Source organism: Notolepis coatsorum (genome assembly GCF_963971535.1).
Source record: "Notolepis coatsorum genome assembly, chromosome: 15".
Classification (NCBI taxonomy): domain Eukaryota; kingdom Metazoa; phylum Chordata; class Actinopteri; order Aulopiformes; family Paralepididae; genus Notolepis; species Notolepis coatsorum.
Window position 1 is genome coordinate 60,779,886 of NC_140179.1, and position 20,000 is coordinate 60,799,885.

The 20,000-nt window shown below is 47.4% G+C and overlaps 1 protein-coding gene across 1 annotated transcript in view; it reads left to right on the top strand.

Moving 5' to 3' along the window:
- The window catches only part of ryr2a (ryanodine receptor 2a (cardiac)), a gene marked incomplete at both ends in the record, with an annotated part of 432,832 nt that overhangs the window by 208,803 nt on the left and 204,029 nt on the right, over positions 1–20,000 (top strand). The window contains 6 exon segments of the mRNA XM_084331016.1: positions 5,354–5,432; positions 11,382–11,472; positions 12,054–12,194; positions 12,961–13,124; positions 16,388–16,466; positions 18,584–18,673. Of these exon segments, the coding sequence (XP_084187142.1) occupies positions 5,354–5,432; positions 11,382–11,472; positions 12,054–12,194; positions 12,961–13,124; positions 16,388–16,466; positions 18,584–18,673 (644 nt within the window).

The following is a 20,000-nucleotide window of genomic DNA, read 5'->3' on the forward strand; positions in this document are numbered from 1 at the left end:
CGAGACAGGCGCCAAAGGGGTCAACTGAAAACAGCACCCCGGCGGAAGGGGCGTATGCTGGCATTGTTGAGCACCATGTCAAAGCCTCCACAAAACCCCCCCGACGCTCTAGAGGGGCCGAGGCAGAGAAGGCTGACACGATTGGCAGATGTCATGAACGTGCAGGGGCACACTCAAACGGGTAACCCGGGAGTTGACTCCGCTCCAACACACCAGGGAATCAACCACCCTCTTGGTTCAACATGAGGTGGTTGTTCCTATAACCCCTCAGGAAAAAACTCCAAAACACACCTGCGGGTATACACTGGCTATACCGCAGTACAAGTGTTTCAGTTTTCAAAAAGGGGTTATCCCAGGCCTACGGGTCGACCAAACAATTTCGGACCGGGCCCGGCGGACCGGGACGTACACAGGGATGCCAGAGGAATTCCAAAGAATCACCTCAACAGCCCCCTCCCAGCCATGCTGAACAGGAGAAGAGAGGGGCGAAAAGAATGGAGAGAGACCAGGCCCCCTTAGCCTTAACAGTGAGGGGTAACACGCAGTAACACAACCACGAACATCTCCATAACGTCAAAAACCCTGTGACACCCGGGCCGACCCGGCATTTTTTCCCCTGAAAAAAGCACAAGTCCCTCAGGGTACCAGAACAGCAGATCTGCTTTCCCGGTGGACAACGGGTTAACTGATCTGGACCGGCGTGACCAGAACCAGTCCCGTGCCCTAATCACGCCGACATCCCCGACATTAGCAGGGGGGTAGGTACGCGTGTCTATCTAAAACAATATAGAGGGCGCCACCCAGACGGTCCCCTATGTACCGCACTCAGTGGCCCACCCCAAGGGCGTGAGACCCCTCTACCTATGTTTTGATCTATTCCGTTAACATCCCCCAGATATGAACGAGAATTTGTCGAGACAACACTGGCACTCGGAAGAGACAGACTCCATCCCAGTTGCCCCATAAAAACGCATTTTTTTTTTTTTTTTTGTCTTTTTCCCCCTCCATTTTCCTCCGATTTTCTCCCATCCCAATGTTAGTCGTATGCCAATTCCCAGTCCCTTCCTGGTCGCTGCGCTTTACCCCCCACAGTCAGATCATTTGGGAGAGTGGAGGCTACCACGTGCTTCCTCCGACACACGTCCAGCCAATCACCGCTTCTTTTCACCTGGCAGCGCGGATTCTCATTGAGAGGGCGTAGCGTGTGGGAGGACCACACTATCCCCCTCACGTCCAATCCGCGCTTAGCAGGCGCCCCGACCGAACTGTAGGAGTCGCTGTTTACAACGACCCGGACCCACCCCGCCAGCTTCTCCCACCCTCTGATACAGCCAATTGTATCAATGCAGACGGCCAGCCAAGCTGGTGACAACCCCGGAGCTGTGAGCTGGATTTGAACAGGCGAACCAAGCTCACAGCTCCGGGGCTGGTGACAAACGCAATATCCGCTCGACCACCTAACCGCCCCATAAAAACGCCGTTTTAATTATGAGCAACCAGGGCGTGCAGGCCCATGCGTGATTCCCATGAGAAGCACCCAGGGCCAGCACTATATACACGTCGAGACCCAAACACATCAATGGATAGTCACAAGACACCAGACATTGTTCCTCCAAGCCGCCTGGGAGAACGACAAGAAGCCGTCACACTTTATTTCCTCTTTTTTTATAAAAGAGAAAAACAGACCGACATGAATCCCATGTGACGCGGCTGAGGGAAAAATCTTTTTACTTTTACACCCTGTCAACCTCTCCACAAGAGGGAGACGGGAATCCTCAGAGAGACTTCCCACGTGAGCCACAAATTGAAAAGTCAACGTAACATTGAGCCATGTGACCAAAAGGCTCAAGTTACACATATATCGAGCGTAGCAGAACACCAAGTTCCTACGCTCTGCCACGACAACTTGACAATAACAGAGAACCACACATGGGGCCTGTAAAAAACTCACGGAAGTCATCGTCCAATAGAAACGTGCCCAGTGACATATTCTATGACGGGGGGAATCCCATGACTCAACTGCCCATGATAGGTGCGGAGTCAGAGAAACCCCCCCCCCCCCCCCCCCGTGCCTCGCTGACCTATCAGCATGGCCGGACCGAATGAAAAGAGAGCCAAACCCCCCCACCAATCAGAAGAGGGAAGGAGGGGTTTATTCGGTTTATCCCCTCACAAACCCAACCCTCGTATACGATAACAACAATAGCCATATGATACCTTAAGTAGCCAGCATGCTAACAAACAGCGTATATCCAAAGGATAAGCTACCCAACACACGCTAGCCACAGACGAAGTCTGTGAACAGGGTTTATAACAAGGCCAAGGTTTATATGTGAACACGACACCCGTGTTTTATGTTACAAGAACACAGAAGTTTGATAGAGAGAGCGCGGTCTAAAAGACTGTGGTACCATTACACACACGAGCACTTCTGCAGACCAACACTACAGTCAATATCACCGTTTTAAGCAACAGAACATAAGTCTTCAGGCCGAGGAAGAAAAAACCCTTTCGACCGAGTGTTAGCCACAGGCCTTGCTAAGCACACATGTATATGTAGCGACCAAACAAAGACTAAAAGTCGAGCCCTCCTATCAAACCCACACTAGCGATGGTTAACACATCGTATCCCCATAATATGTAGTGAATAAACACATAGTTTGTAACAAAATACAGTCCCTCCTAGGAGGGACTTTTTATTTGGACAAAATCATATGTGGGCCGGGGAAGGGAACAGGGGAAACAATAGGGGAAAAAGTGATCTTTAGCGACGCTTGCCACGAGCCGCTCGTGGCTTGCCACCCCGGGGAGCCCCGGAGGGACAGTAAAGGGTTGCCTGGTCTCGACGATCCCTACCGTCACCTCCGAGCGTGGATGAGCCGGCTGCAGTGGTCAAGGCGCCCTCTCTCCTCCTGGCCTTCTTCGCCAAAGGGCCAGCAGTGGCGGTGGTAGCGGCGGCGGCTTCAGACGCGGATCCCCGACAACGAGCCTTCTGCCTGACTCCACCGGCGACATCGGGCGGGGGGATGTGAGGCTGGAGCACGGACCGCTCCTCCTGCATATCCCTGCAGGTTGCAGTCATGAGCTGCAACGCCGACCCGAAGAGCCCAGCATCGGAGAGGGGTGTTGTCAGTAGGGGAAGCCTCTTCCTGTCCGGCACTCGCGCCTGCTCCAGCCAAAGATGGCGCTGAGTTAGAGTGGCCAGGGCGCATACTTTCCCGGCGGCGATGGCCTGCAGCTGGATCAAATGCAGGATGGCTCCGGCCGCCTGGGCGTGCTGAGCATGTTGTTCCTCCGTCAGCACCGTACCGCCCGTCATCATCCCGGACATGAACCTCGCCAGCTGCGCGATGTTGGATGTCGCAGCCAGGGTTTGGGTTCCGGCGATGACTGGTCACTCCAGTTGGCCAACCGCCTCGCCGATTTCCCGTGGGGAACCGGCTTCCGCAAAGGCTCCCACACCACCTCAGGACAATGGAGAGACGCCATCGGCCTATCAAGCAGAGGCACCCCCTCCTTCATACCCTCGACCAGACCCACCACCCTCGTGACTTGCACGTAGGCGGGGGTGAGGCCCGTGATGTGGGAGACCACCTGTCCCTGACGGACGTAGGCCTCCATTGAGGGAAAAAATGGGCAGACAACGCCCGTCTCCCTCACAGGACGATGTTGCCATAAGTGACCTATGAGATCATCAGGGACAGGAGCAGGCAGTGGCTGCGGCAGCCATGAGCCCGGGGAACAAGGCACGTAGTTCCCCATGCGTACCTCCCCCCACCGAGCTCGCGTCCCTCACATACGACAGATTACTGCCCATTGCAGAGCCACTCTCCGATGTGGCTGATAGCAGGGCATCTCGTCGCTGAGTCGGAGGTTCTAACCCGACACCAGAATACGAGGGACCCCAAGGAGACATATCATCCCCTGCCATTTCATCCTGAACGGAAGGGGGATATGTCTTCACCGGGGCGTCGAACAAAAGAACATCTGCTTCTACCATGTAATCCTCCGTTTCCATCGGCCATGGAGAAACAGCCGCACCTTCATCCGGCTGCAGCAACTCCCCGAAACCAGGCCGTTTGTGCCTGCACGCTACCATCCTACGACGGGAGCGAGCAGACGCAAAAAGCTTGCGTCTCAAATCCTCCGCCTCGAGAGGAGCCGGCCGCCCAACGGCAGACGACCCCTCGGCGGCGGAGGAACCAGAGCAGGAACCAGGCCATCTCACAGGAGACGGCGCTAGTGCACCAGCTCCTCGGAGAGGCAAGCTACCCACCGGACGTCTACCGGTCGTGGATGACGTCCACGACAGCGGCGTCAAACCCGCCCCAAGACGCACGGCAGAGGAGGCAACGGAGAACCGCTGGTGAAGGGCGACATTGCTAGCGCGACCCCCCGAGGTAAACATTATAGCTTTTTTTTGAAAATTATGAGAGAAAGAAAAAAGCAAGAAATAATGTGAACGCTTTTACTCAACTTTCTTCAGCTAATAAACCTCGTCAAAGTTATTGGTAGACAGGCACTTTCTTGTGGTGAAAGCGAAGAAGGAGGTGAGTGTATGGCCACACCCCTGCTTATATAGGTGGCGGATGGGGGTGTGGCCAGACGGATGTTGGTAGGTAAAGGTACATTTGTGAGTTTTTATTCAGTGCACGAGTACTGGAGTGAAGTATGTGCACTAATGACGCTGAGCAGAGCTACATGATATGTAACTGCTGCTGTATAGGTCGGGGCACTGAGTGACCTCCAGGTTAAAGGTCATGGCATCAAGGGGTATCTTTGGTGTGTGTAAAGCATCTCTTTCACCAGCAATGTCATTAATTAACTCAATCAGTAACACAGTCATTCAGTAACTCACTCGTGGTCTGCCGCTCTGCCCCTAGTGGCGACTCACAGGAAATGCACTTTGCAATCTATGACACTGTCTTTTTGTTGTTTTATCTTTCAGTGCATTATATCATGTTGATAGACACTTTAAACACTTTTACACCATATTGTATCTATTTATTAAAGAGATTGGCACTACATCCATACCTAATTTTAGCGTATTGCATTTTTTTTAAGTTTGCATTTTTGTACATCATTGCCTGCATTTGACTTCATTGTACTTTCATTGTACTTAGGTTGTGCTTCAGTTTGTATATTGTATATTTGTATAGTGTTTTTGTATTCCTCTTTTACTTACCTTTTCTTTTACTGCATGAAGCACATTTTCAGGGGCTTATACAGAACCAAGCATTTCACTGTAATGTACATGTACTTTATACGTGACAAATGAAAGCAAACTTGAACTTGTTATACGACATGATCCAGTTACATACAGTGTGTAACTAGATGTGTGTGGTCCCTGCAGTGTACCGGCTGTCTAAGGGCTGCTGTCTGACCAAGGCTCAGAGAGACGCCATCGAGGACTGTCTTCTGGCCGTCTGTGGGTAAGACTCTACTCGTACACCCACCCACTAATGATGTACAATATCACAAGGGCTACTGGCCACTGAGTGTGTGAGGAGAGGGGATGAGAGGAGAGGAGAGGAGAGAAGAAGAGGGGAGAGGAGGGGAGAGGAGAGGAGGGGAGAGGAGGGGAGGAGAGGAGGGGATGCGAGAGGAGGAGAGGAGAGGAGAGGAGAGGAGAGAAGATGATGGGAGGAGAGGAGAGGGGAGGAGAGGAGGGGAGAGGAGAGGAGATGATGGGAGGAGAGGAGAGGGGAGGAGGAGAGAGGGGAGGAGAGGAGAGAGGAGATGGGATGGAAGGGGGGTGGGAGAGGAGAGGAGATTTATCAATGGCCTATGATAACATTCTCTGATAGTTAAAGCAAGTTGAACCTTGTGAAACCCACAGTGGTAGAAGAAGTACACAGTTGCTTTACTCAAGTAAAAGTAGATAATTTTTTGCTATTGAATGTACTTAAGCATCTAAAGTAAAAGTACACATTTTACATGGCGTTTGAGTGACCATTGACCTCTATAGGTTATGTTAAAGTGGTATGTGGTCCAGTTATGCTGCTCTTATTAAAGGTTATGTTAAAGTGGTATGTGGTCCAGTTATGCTGCTCTGATTACGTCCTCTTGAAGTTGACAGGCTTCAAATGTGAAAGTATAATATATATATAATGTTACGGTGCAGGTAGGCATTTAAGCTCCAATAGTAGAGGAAGGAATGAGACGGAGATGTGGTTTGCTCTTCTTCAGTAGTGTGTCTTTTAATAGTAAGATCACAGGAGCAATGCCAGTAATGCACAAGAAAGATGCCGGGCGTCAACTGAGAAACAGACCTTTAGGTAAAGTACAACATATAAATAAACAGCAACGAGAAGGTCAGCACTCGTTCTGACTCCGTAGCACGCAGAACTGTATGAAGATCCAACAGGGAAAAAGGAAACAGGAGGTCAATATAAAGCCACATTCCTGACATTCCACAGGCATCAATTAGTGACAGCATAAGTGACAGCCAGTGACAGCAACCAGTGGTGACAGTCAATCAGTGTAGTGACAGCAAACCAGAGGTGACCATCAATAAGTGCAAATACCAACAACAAGGTGAAGTACTCCAGAAAGACAGTAGGGTTCCTAGTCCTAGAAACTCAGAACGTTACAGTACCTCCCCCAGACGAACGGCACCTGACATTCACCTAGGGGCCTCGGGATGCAGCCGACGATAATCGTCAATGAAGGCTGTGATCTAAGATATCCCTTTGAGGCACCCAGGAACGCTCTTCTACCCCGTACCCCTCCCAATCCACCAAGAACTGAAACCCTCTACCCCTCCGCCTACAACCCAGGATCCTCTGCACCATGTAGACAGTTTGACCGTCAAGGATGCGGGGCGGAGAAACCGCAGGAAGTGGCGGGGACAAGGGCGATAAGAGGAATGGCTTCAACAGGGACACATGAAACGTCGGATGAACCCTCATAGAGGCCGGAAGCAGCAGCCTGTAAGCCACAGGGTTCACCCGACGAACCACTTTAAAGGGGCCTATGAAGCGAGGAGCCAGCTTCCTGGATTCCACCCGGAGAGGGAGATCACAGGTGGAAAGCCAAACCCGCTGCCCAGGACCGAAAACCGGAGCCGGACGCCGCTTGCGGTTAGCCTGCCGCTGAGCCTTAACAGAGGCCTTCTGCAGCACCATCCGAACCCGGTTCCACGTCCTGCGACAGCGAGCCACGTGGGCCTGGACCGACGGCACCTCAGCCTCCTGCTCCTGTTCGGGAAACAAAGGATGTTGAAAACCATACTGACACTGAAAGGGAGACATACCTGTAGAGGTGGAGAGGAGGGTATTATGTGCATACTCGGCCCACGCCAACCTCCTACTCCACGTCGCCGGACAACCGGCAACGTAGCACCTCAGAACCCCCTCCAGATCCTGGTTGACGCGCTCCGTCTGCCCGTTAGACTGCGGATGAAACCCAGATGAGAGGCTGACGGAGGCGCCGAGGCTGGAGGAAAATGCCTTCCAGAACCTGGAGGCGAACTGAGGGCCCCGGTCAGACACAATATCCACTGGCAGCCCGTGGACCCGAAAGATGTGCTGCACCACCAGGTCAGCCGTCTCTCGAGCCGAGGGAAGTTTGGGAAGGGGAATGAAGTGGGCCGCCTTGGAGAAGCGGTCCACTACCAGGCCAGAAATAAAATCCAGGGATATGTGCGACCAGGGACGTTTGGGAATAGGAAGAGGAGGAGGAGACCCGCCGGTGCGAAAAAAAAGCGCAAGGATGCACTTTCCCGTCCTTTAAGCATCTCTGAGATATCACCCCCCCCCCACCGCGATATCAGAGGCATCCACCTCCACTATAAACGGAGCCTCCAAATCGTGGCGGATCAGTACAGGGGCGGAGGTAAATCGACGTTTGAGGTTGCAGAAGGCCGACTCTTCAAAGCCAGGGAGAGAGGCCTTAGTGAGAGCTGTCAGAGGATTGACTAAGGTGCTAAAATTGCGAATAAAACGCCTGTAAAAATTTGCAAAGCCCAAAAAACGCTGTAACACCTTGAGCGACGAAGGCCGTGGCCAGTCAAAGACTGCACTCACCTTGGCTGTATCCATGCGAAGATCACCCTTCGTCAACACAAAGCCCAGGAAGGAAACAGTGTCAGTGTGAAACACACACTTCTCTGCTTTAACAAATAGCTGATGCTTGAGGAGACGCTGTAGCACTTCACGAACATGCTGTTGGTGTTGCACCATATCGCGAGAAAAAAATGAGGATGTCATCTAAGTACACAAAGACTGACACCCCAATTAAATCCTGCAGCACATCGTTAACAAGGGCTTGGAAAACTGCCGGAGCATTAGCTAAACCAAAGGGCATGACTAAATACTCATAATGCCCGTTGGGCATGTTAAATGCAGTCTTCCACTCGTCTCCCTCCCTAATCCTCACCAGGTTGTATGCATTACGTAAGTCAAGTTTAAAGAAGACCTGCGCCCCCTGTAAGCACTCAAAGGCGGTGTCCATGAGAGGCAGGGGGTAACGGTTCTTGATGGAAACGTCGTTCAATCCCCTATAATCTATGCACGGCTGCTGACTACCAACCTTCTTTGCTACAAAAAAGAAGCCAGCGCCTGCAGGGGATGTGGACGGACGAATATGCCCTGCGGACAGTGCCTCTTGAATGTAGGTGTTCATGGACACTGTCTCAGGGCGAGAGAGGGAAAACATACGCCCACGGGGTGGAGAGGTACCAGGAAGAAGATTAATGGGGCAGTCGTAAGACCTATGAGGCGGTAGTGCTTTAGCATGCGTTTTACTAAAAATGCCTAACACAATGACAGAGTGAGGAGACATGACACCGAAAAATTGCAAACACTCCCACCCACTACCCGCCTCTCGGGTGAAGGCATCCACACTGTTGCAGATTACCGACCCATTTTCCCATTCTGCCGTGGCCCAAGAGAGAGTGCGACCTGTGAGTAGAGTAATAATGTAAGCTACCCAAGACACATTAGTGGGGAAAGTACGAGGTTGAAGCTGGAACACAAGAGAGCACTGGGTGACGAACTCACAACACCCCTCCGGAGCTCCTCCATATCGATCAGGCGGCGGCAGCCGTGGCTCTCGGATGTCCTCTCGACCGCCTGGATGTACCAGCCCTCCTTCCCCGCCGGCCAGTGGAGCTCCAGATGCGGATCCCATAGCTGATACCGCCCCGGCGGCAGTGGAACGGGCGTCGTTAGCCGCAGCTAACGCTGAAGCTGCTGTTTCCTGAGAAACTATGGACAGGTTTCCCAGACGACCCAGCTCGACGCTTACTGCCGTCTGGCATTCGAGAAGGACCCTCAGCTGGTCCCGCTGAACCACCATCTCCTCTCGAAGTTCCTCCGTAGAACTCATCTTTGGTCGGATCTTCTGTTACGGTGCAGGTAGGAATTTGAGTTCCAATAGTAGAGGAAGGAATGAGACGGAGATGTGGTTTGCTCTTCTTCAGTAGTGTGTCTTTTAATAGTAAGATCACAGGAGCAATGCCAGTAATGCACAAGAAAAACGCCGGGCGTCAACTGAGAAACAGACCTTTAGGTAAAGTACAACATATAAATAAACAGCAACGAGAAGGTCAGCACTCATTCTGACTCCGTCTGCACGCAGGACTGTATGAAGATCCGACAGGGAGAAAGGAAACAGGAGGTCAATATAAAGCCACATTCCTGACATTCCACAGGCATCAATTAGGGACAGCATAAGTGACAGCCAGTGACAGCAACCAGTGGTGACAGTCAATCAGTGTAGTGACAGCGAACCAGAGGTGACCATCAATAAGTGCAAATACCAACAACAAGGTGAAGTACTCCAGAAAGACAGTAGGGTTCCTAGTCCTAGAAACCCTGAACGTTACAATATATAGTACATTATACTCTTCATACATTTTTTATTTTGTATATATTGTGTTTTCTATGCAAAATCCTTTTCTTCAAAGTAACTAGTAACTGATCAAAGTAAAAGTATAAAGTTCCCTAAAATTTAAATACTCACACAAAGTACAAGTAGCTCGAAAATGTACTTAAGTACAGTACTTGAGTAAAAATACTTAGTTTATTTCCACCACTGTGGACCCACTAATGATGTACAATATCACAATGGCTACTGGCCACTGAAAGGGTGCGATGAATCCATTGTAACAGAGTGCAACACGATGCCAGAGTACACAAGCGCACTCGTAGAGTTTTAAAATACTAACATAGAATTCTGAGAGAACATTCCAAACAACACCATCTAATGCATCAAACAACTCTGTATCAGAATAACTGTATACATCGGACCAGCATCACGTTATCTGTAGGTATCTGGGATGATGGCCACGCCCCTTCTGGGGAGGAAAGATGTAGCACTGAACGGCACAGGAAGTCCTTCATTCCAACAGCCATCAGACTTTATAATGCATCGCACTGTGCCTCACTGCATCACTGAGCACAGGGTGACAGTACTATCTTCCTGGGCTTTTACTTTTACACCGACATAGTACAATTTTACACTTACTGTATATTCTGGATATTTTTACTGTATATTTATATTAGAATGTAACATAGGACATTTTATATTAGTATATTTTATATTAGAATGTAACAGGAAATGTATATCCCGGACCATATTTTATTCTTAGGCTTATTTTTATTCTTTTTCTTTTATTCTTTTTTGTTTTTGTCTACCTAAATGTTTACTGTTTAATGTGAGGGATTTGTAGTGCCAAATTGTTGTAAACTTTGTGACCTCACAGGCAGCTGAGACCATCGATGATGTAAACTTTGTGACCTCACAGGCAGCTGAGGCCATCGATGATGTAAACTTTGTGACCTCACAGGCAGCTGAGGCCAGCGATGATGTAAACTTTGTGACCTCACAGGCAGCTGAGACCATCAATGATGTAAACTTTGTGACCTCACAGGCAGCTGATACCATCAATGATGTAAACTTTGTGACCTCACAGGCAGCTGAGACCATCGACGATGTAAACTTTGTGACATCACAGGCAGCTGAGACCATCAATGATGTAAACTTTGTGACCTCACAGGCAGCTGAGACCATCGATGATGTAAACTTTGTGACCTCACAGGCAGCTGAGACCATCGATGATGTAAACTTTGTGACCTCACGGGCAGCTGAGACCATCGATGATGTAAACTTTGTGACCTCACAGGCAGCTGAGACCATCGATGATGTAAACTTTGTGACCTCACAGGCAGCTGAGACCATCGATGATGTAAACTTTGTGACCTCACGGGCAGCTGAGGCCATCGATGATGTAAACTTTGTGACCTCACGGGCAGCTGAGGGCCATCGATGATGTAAACTTTGTGACCTCATAGGCAGCTGAGACCATCGATGATGTACACTTTGTGACCTCACAGGCAGCTGAGACCATCGATGATGTAAACTTTGTGACCTCACAGGCAGCTGAGACCATCGATGATGCAACACCTGTTGAGGAGACTGGTGTTTGATGTTCCTCTGCTCAACGAACACACCAAGATGCCTCTGAAGGTACACACACACGCACGCGCACACATACATACACACACACACACACACATGCACATACACACGCAAACACATAATATGGGGACATTACATAGACTTACATGCATTCTGTAACTAACCCTAACCGTATCCCTAACCATAACCTAACCCTAACCATAACCCTAACCATAACCATAACCTAATCATAACCATAACCCTAACCGTATCTCTAACCATAACCTAATCTTAACCATAACCTAATCATAACCCTAACCGTATCCCTAACCATAACCTAACTCGAACCTAATTTGTGTTATGGGAACACCCAAATTTGTCCCCATAATGTTGTTGGTACCAATTGTGTGAGTGTGTGTATGTAAACAGGTCAGTGTCCCCTGTAGTATAGCAATACAAGTACACACACACACACACACACACACACACACACACACACACACACACACACACACACACACACACACACACACACACACACACACACACACACACACACACACACACACACACACACACACACACACACACACACACACACACACAGACAGACACATCGTCATGGTAACCTGTGTGTGTCTCTCTCCCAGCTGCTGACCAACCACTACGAGCGCTGCTGGAAGTACTACTGTCTGGCGGGAGGCTGGGGAAGCTATGGGGCCTCTTCAGAGGAGGAGCTACACCTCTCCAGGAAACTGTTCTGGGGCATCTTTGACGCGCTGTCACGCAAGGTGAGAGAGAGAGGGGGAGAGAGGGGGGGGGTGGGAGAGAGAGAGGGGTGAGAGAGAGAGGGTGTGGGAGAGAGATAGGGGGGGTGGGAGAGAGAAAGGGGTGAGAGAGAGAGGGTGTGGGAGAGAGATATGGTGGGTGGGAGAGAGAGAGAGAGAGAGAGGGGTTGGGAGAGAGAGAGAGGGGTTGGGAGAGAAACAGGGACAGGGGTTAGAGAGCTCCTGTGTTCGCAATATGTTATACTCCCCTCTAGTGGTACAGAGAGGGGGATGAGAAGGAATGCACATGTCCAGAGTTAATTATATTGATTTGTTATATTGTTTACACTGCTTTTTTTACTACCTGTACCTCCCCTCCCCCCTCCCCCATGCTGCTATGATGCTTGGATTTCCCCCAAGGGGATCAATAAAGGAATATCTTATAAAGCTCTCCATATTATCAACACCTGTGTGTGTGTGTGTGTGTGTGTGTGTGTGTGTGTGTGTGTGTGTGTGTGTGTGTGTGTGTGTGTGTGTGTGTGTGTGTGTGTGTGTGTGTGTGTGTGTGTGTGTGTGTGTGTGTGTGCGTGCGTGTGCGTCTGTGTGTGTCTGTGCCTGTGTCTGTGCCTGTGTCTGTGCCTGTGTCTGTGTGTGTCTGTGCGTGTGTGTGTGTGTGTCTGTGTGTGTGTGTGTGTGTGTGTGTGTGTGTGTGTGCGTGTCTGTGTCTGTGTCTGTGTCTGTGTCTGTGTCTGTGTCTGTCTGTGTGTGTGTGTGTGTGTGTGTGCTCCAGAGGTATGAGCAGGAGTTATTCAAGCTGGCGTTGCCGTGCCTCAGTGCGGTGGCCGGGGCTCTGCCTCCAGAATACATGGAGTCCAACTACGTGGCCCAGATGGAGAAACAGTCCTCCATGGACTCAGAGGGGAACTTCAACCCACAGCCTGCGGACACCGTCAAGTAAGACGCGCAACCAACCTAGAACAGTGGTTGGCAATAGGGGAGGTGTAGTGGTTACTTCCTGGTCTTTAGGGAGGTGTAGTGGTTACTTCCTGGTCTATAGGGAGGTGTAGTGGTTACTTCCTGGTCTTTAGGGAGGTGTAGTGGTTACTTCCTGGTCTATAGGGAGGTGTAGTGGTTACTTCCTGGTCTATAGGGAGGTGTAGTGGTTACTTCCTGGTCTATAGGGAGGTGTAGTGGTTACTTCCTGGTCTTTAGGGAGGTGTAGTGGTTACTTCCTGGTCTATAGGGAGGTGTGCGTGATTACGAAACCTAGCCGCATTTCTCGGAGACGCTCTCTGATTGGCCGACGCCTGTTTCTACACTGGTTAAGCTTAGGCACTCTTTCGAAGTTGGTTAAGGTTAGAGTTTGTCTTAGAGCATGGCGATAGAACGCCAGGTAGTTTGCAGGCTGTTTGACGTGGAAATGGGCAAAGACACAGCTCGTCACAGATTGGGCAAACGCGTCAGTGGCCAATCAGAGAGCGTCAGTCAGTGCCAATCAGAGAGCGTCTCCTAGAAATGCGGCTAGGTTTCGTAATCACGTGGGAGGTGTAGTGGTTACTTCCTGGTCTATAGGGAGGTGTAGTGGTTACTTCCTGGTCTATAGGTAGGTGTAGTGGTTACTTTCTGGTCTATAGGGAGGTGTAGTGGTTACTTCCTGGTATATAGGGAGGTGTAGTGGTTACTTCCTGGTCTATAGGGAGGTGTAGTGGTTACTTCCTGGTCTATAGGGAGGTGTAGTGGTTACTTCCTGGTCTTTAGGGAGGTGTAGTGGTTACTTCCTGGTCTATAGGGAGGTGTAGTGGTTACTTCCTGGTCTATAGGGAGGTGTAGTGGTTACTTCCTGGTCTATAGGGAGGTGTAGTGGTTACTTCCTGGTCTTTAGGGAGGTGTAGTGGTTACTTCCTGGTCTATAGGGAGGTGTGCGTGATTACGAAACCTAGCCGCATTTCTCGGAGACGCTCTCTGATTGGCCGACGCCTGTTTCTACACTGGTTAAGCTTAGGCACTCTTTCGAAGTTGGTTAAGGTTAGAGTTTGTCTTAGAGCATGGCGATAGAACGCCAGGTAGTTTGCAGGCTGTTTGACGTGGAAATGGGCAAAGACACAGCTCGTCACAGATTGGGCAAACGCGTCAGTGGCCAATCAGAGAGCGTCAGTCAGTGCCAATCAGAGAGCGTCTCCGAGAAATGCGGCTAGGTTTCGTAATCACGTGGGAGGTGTAGTGGTTACTTCCTGGTCTATAGGGAGGTGTAGTGGTTACTTTCTGGTCTATAGGGAGGTGTAGTGGTTACTTCCTGGTCTATAGGGAGGTGTAGTGGTTACTTCCTGGTATATAGGGAGGTGTAGTGGTTACTTCCTGGTATATAGGGAGGTGTAGTGGTTACTTCCTGGTCTATAGGGAGGTGTAGTGGTTACTTCCTGGTCTATAGGGAGGTGTAGTGGTTACTTCCTGGTCTATAGGGAGGTGTAGTGGTTACTTCCTGGTCTATAGGGAGGTGTAGTGGTTACTTCCTGGTCTATAGGGAGGTGTAGTGGTTACGTCATTGTTGTTTCCCGGCCGTTCCACCTCGCTTGAAATTGCAATGTATGGTGTGTACCTTTCTGTGTGTATTCATCCACAGTCTATAGCTCGACATGAAACAATTCACAATTAATCATAAAAATAATTACGTATAATTTTATTTCAACCAAAAATGCTTAAACAATAATGTTAGTGATAGAAGGGAACAAATTTTGTGCAAGAATGGAAAGCTTGCCCAATGTTCATGAGGCAGAATTATTACAATAGCCGATAATAAATGTTCCCAATGATAAATCCTTATACGGGTGGACCGCACGGGAAACTGAAGTGACGTCAGACTACACCTCCCTATAACAGTGGTTGGCAATAGGCCTGCCAGCAATAATATCTGGCCCCGTCAGATTATTTTGAGAATATGATTTTTTTTTACACAATATCAGTCCCATATATAGGCTATGTATATAAGCTGTAATGTCCAAACAGAGAAACTACCACCACCTAAAGAATACTTATTATACTTTGTTTTATCCATATTGAGAGTGAATAACAGGTATAGGCAGCGAGGTGCAATGTAGCGCTTTCTCAACATGAAAAGAAAAAAGTCTGTGGACAGCGCCTGGTGCTGAAATAGCAAACAAGTAGTGTGGTATGAAGTAAAAACAGTTCAGTAAGCCATTCAAACTTTCTCTTTACTTATATATATGACTGTGACGGTACCACACATGTGAACAGTAACAATGCAAATGACGCCAAATCGGAGCAAAAAAAAAAGCTGAATCCACTGGATCATTTGATCATTGACTGGAGTGCTTCGAGAAGCTCCTGAAAGGACAGAGCAGACAACCTAAATTGGGTATATGAGAATTACAACGAGTTTTCACTGTCAACTTTCCTCTTTCGATTTTTGGATAGTGACATTTCTAGTGACATCTATGTGACATCGCTCTATACATCTCTAACACATCACTCTATACATCTCTAACACAGCATTCTATACTGTACATCTCTAACGCAGCATTCTATACATCTCTAACACATCGCTCTATACATCTCTAACACAGCATTCTATACATCTCTAACACATCGCTCTATACATCTCTAACACAGCATTCTATACATCTCTAACACATCGCTCTATACATCTCTAACACAGCATTCTATACATCTCTAACACATCGCTCTATACTTCTCTAACACAGCATTCTATACATCCCTATCACATCACTCTATACATCTCTAACACATCGCTCTATACATCTCTAACACAGCATTCTATACATCTCTAACACAGCATTCTATACATCTCTAACACATCGCTCTATACATCTCTAACACAGCATTCTATACATCTCTAACACATCACTCTATACATCACTAACACATCACTCTACTATACATCTCTAACACAGCATTCTATACTGTACATCTCTAACACAGCATTCTATACTGTACATCTCTAACACAGCATTCTATACATCTCTAACACATCGCTCTATACATCTCTAACACAGCATTCTATACATCTATAACACATCGCTCTATACATCTCTAACACAGCATTCTATACATCTCTAACACATCGCTCTATACATCTCTAACACATCGCTCTATACATCTCTAACACAGCATTCTATACATCTCTATGGGAATTTAACAACAAGATACCCTGTGACAGATGTTTCTTCTCCTCTGATCAGTGTGAGCGTTCCGGAGAAGCTGGACTACTTTGTCAACAGATATGCTGAGCACTCTCACGAGAAGTGGTCCATGGACATGGTGAGTTACTGAACTGGCTGTTTCTATTGTGGAACAGATCAACATGTTACTGAACTGGTTAGACTGGTTTATACGCTGTTTCTACTGTGGAACAGATCAACGTGTTACTGAACTGGTTAGACTGGTTTCTACGCTGTTTCTATTGTGGAACAGATCAGCATGGTACTGAACTGGTTAGACTAGTTTCTATGCTGTTTCTATTGTGGAACAGATCAGTGTGTTACTGAACTGGTTAGACTGGTTTCTACGCTGTTTCTATTGTGGAACAGATCAGTGTGTTACTGAACTGGTTAGACTGGTTTCTACGCTGTTTCTATTGTGGAACAGATCAGTGTGTTACTGAACTAGTTAGACTGGTTTCTACGCTGTTTCTATTGTGGAACAGATTAGTGTGTTACTGAACTGGTTAGACTGGTTTCTAGTACCGACCCCAAAATGACATTATGGTCATAAATCCATATATTTTTTAATATTGCATATAAGTTGCGATTATTTTTTTCAAATGTTTTCAAGTATTAACATCACAAACATGTCACAAAAGCATGTAGAATGTATATTATCATCAATACGTTAGTTTAGCAATAGGTTAAAAGTGCCATTAGATAGTTTTAAGTTTTCGTTTTTCTGAACTCTATTCCAAGGCGGAAACGGAAATGGACATTTTGAACCATGGGAATTGTAGTCTTTTTGCGGCCATTTTGTAGAGGACATGCATAGCTGTCGACCAGCGTTGGCATTTTTCCGAACTACACTCCCTGTCACATACTGTGGGGGTTCAAAGTTCAGCGTTCTGAATGAATCATATCAATAACTGTTATGATTCGCGATAATAACACATCTAATCTAATAACAATTAGATCTGAAATTTGTTTCAAAACGGTTGCACTGTGGGGAAAATAAAAAAGTACACTAGATTACAGTAGATATCATTATCTGTTCTTATGCACGCCTGGTGATACTAAATCCAAATTGAACTCGGGCATTTGAAAGATAATATATGTATATATATATAAATGTGCAAATTGGCTATAATAAGGTAATGTATAAGCATCATATTCTATATTCTATAATAATATTTCAAATTGCATTGGTCCGGATGGGAGAATTCAGTACTGTATCTACAGAAACTTCGGTTTTATCATCTTCCCTTCATTAATTTCCTTCGTTTTTTTGTACACATGATCACAAGAGGGTACTGAACGAGATCAGTGGCAGTTTTTTAAGTTTGGTCATTATTATCATGGTGTTATTCACTGTCAAAGATGCAAAGAAAAATCATAATTCATATTCTCCTTTGTTTCATCACAATTTAAGTTTTTGTGATGTATTTAATGTATTTGTGAATACATTCCCTGAGGTCCATAGATGTACCTAGACACCAAGAATATGCAAATAGCCCTTGTAGAAGTGGAGCAATATTCCATTTACCTAGGTATATATTTTATGCAGATTTTCACATCGTGTGGAGCAGGTTAATGTATTGTTTTTACTTGAACATGAGATAATCCAACAAGGGAGTTAGCTGGCTGCTGTCATTGCTAACAGCTAACGCTAGCGGACCAAGCTAGTATATTTCCAGGAACAAAAGCATTAATTATGAATATTCAAACGTGTGAGCTTAGTGAAACAACATGGCAAACGTACAAAGCTTTGCTACAATGCAATGTAACATCTCCAGTCTTTCTTTCTTCATCTTTCTTTTCTGTTCTTCCAGCTGTTAACTGGACTGTTATGCTATCTTGCTAGCTAGTGAGCTGTACCCATCCCTAATCTGAACAGTCCTCCATTCTGTGTTGTAGTTTACTATCTGAACATCGTCCTCCATTCTGTGTTGTAGTTTACTATCTGAACATCGTCCTCCATTCTGTGTTGTAGTCTGTGTTGTAGTTTTCTATCTGAACATCGTCCTCCATTCTGTGTTGTAGTTTTCTATCTGAACATCGTCCTCCATTCTGTGTTGTAGTTTAAGTTTTCTATCTGAACAGTCCTCCATTCTGTGTTGTAATTTTCTATCTGAACAGTCCTCCATTCTGTGTTGTAGTTTTCTATCTGAACATCGTCCTCCATTCTGTGTTGTAGTTTTCTATCTGAACATTGTCCTCCATTCTGTGTTGTAGTTTTCCAACGGGTGGTCGCACGGAGAGCAGCTGTGTGAATCCAGTAAAAACAACCCTCTACTAAAACCATACAAAGGCCTGTCTGAGAAGGTAGGCACCATGCTGTCATCATTACCCAGCATGCCTCTGCCTGGGGCACTTTAGGCTCTACTTCCATGTCTGATATCCAGGCTAATTTTGGTCCGTCCTTTTGTTATTACAAGGTACTGGTCTTTCTCCGTCTCTTTATTATTAGACAGAGGGAAGGGCAACTGGCAACTTGGCAAAAGACACAGGAGTCAATTGTGTGGCGATCCCTTGCTGACAATTGCATAGCAATTGCAGTAGCTAACTATTTTAACAAACATTCTGTTGAATTATATTCACTGATTTCCAACCGTAGAAGAGTTTAGTGACGATACAGTTTAGGTTGGCTAGCGTAACGTTTCTTCTAGCTAACAGCTTGACGCTGGTGAACAGTACAGCGCAGCATTCTTCCCAACAGCCAATGAAAACATTGGGGGCAAAGTTTGGAGCTAAACTCGACTGGGAATCATTAGGTTTGTATCTGTGGTTATAGCTGTGTGTCCACAGCTCCTTAAATAGGTTAGCAAAATGTTTAGGACGAAACACTAACATACTGGCTTTTCACCCTCACTAGACAGACACTAATTTGCCTACCGTGAGAACAGGAACACGGAGAACGCCATCTCCTTAGCGCTACATTCCGCCCTCTCCCACCTGGACGAGGGCAACACCCATGTGAGAACACTGTTCATCAATTTCAGCTCAGCATTCAACACCATCATCCCCTCCAAACTCATCTCCAAACTCGGTGACCTGCATGGAAACCAAGGACCTCGACTTCCACCCCTCTGTCTTCAACTGGATACTCGACTTCCTAACGAACAGACCTCAGTTTGTTAGGATAGACAATCTCACCTCCTCCACCCTCACCCTGAACACCGGCAAGGCTGTGTGCTGAGCCCGCTGCTCTCCTCCCTCTTCACCCACGACTGCACTCCTATTCTCCACTTGTACAATGTGGGGGTGTCGTATCCGGTTATGTGTTTGTCAGCGGGGTCTTTTAAGGTTTTTGGGCTGTATTTCATGTAAAAAAAAGTTTACTGTAGTGTTAGAGTTAGCCACATTAGCATTTAGCTACATTAGCATTTAGCTCTGGCTAAATCCAATACATTAATCTGTTAGATATGGGGCATGAATGCAACAATCTATTTAATAAGCAAACGTTTGTAAAGTGTGTTTGTCAGCGGGGTCTTTTAAGGTTTTTGGGCTGTATTTCATGTAAAAAAAAGTTTACTGTAGTGTTAGGTCGCTTTCACATATAGTTTTGGTGGACTCGGTGCGGTTCTGGGGGTGAAGAAATGTGTGTGTGGCTGCGATCCCGTGTGTGCGCGCGCCCGCGTGTGTGTGTGTG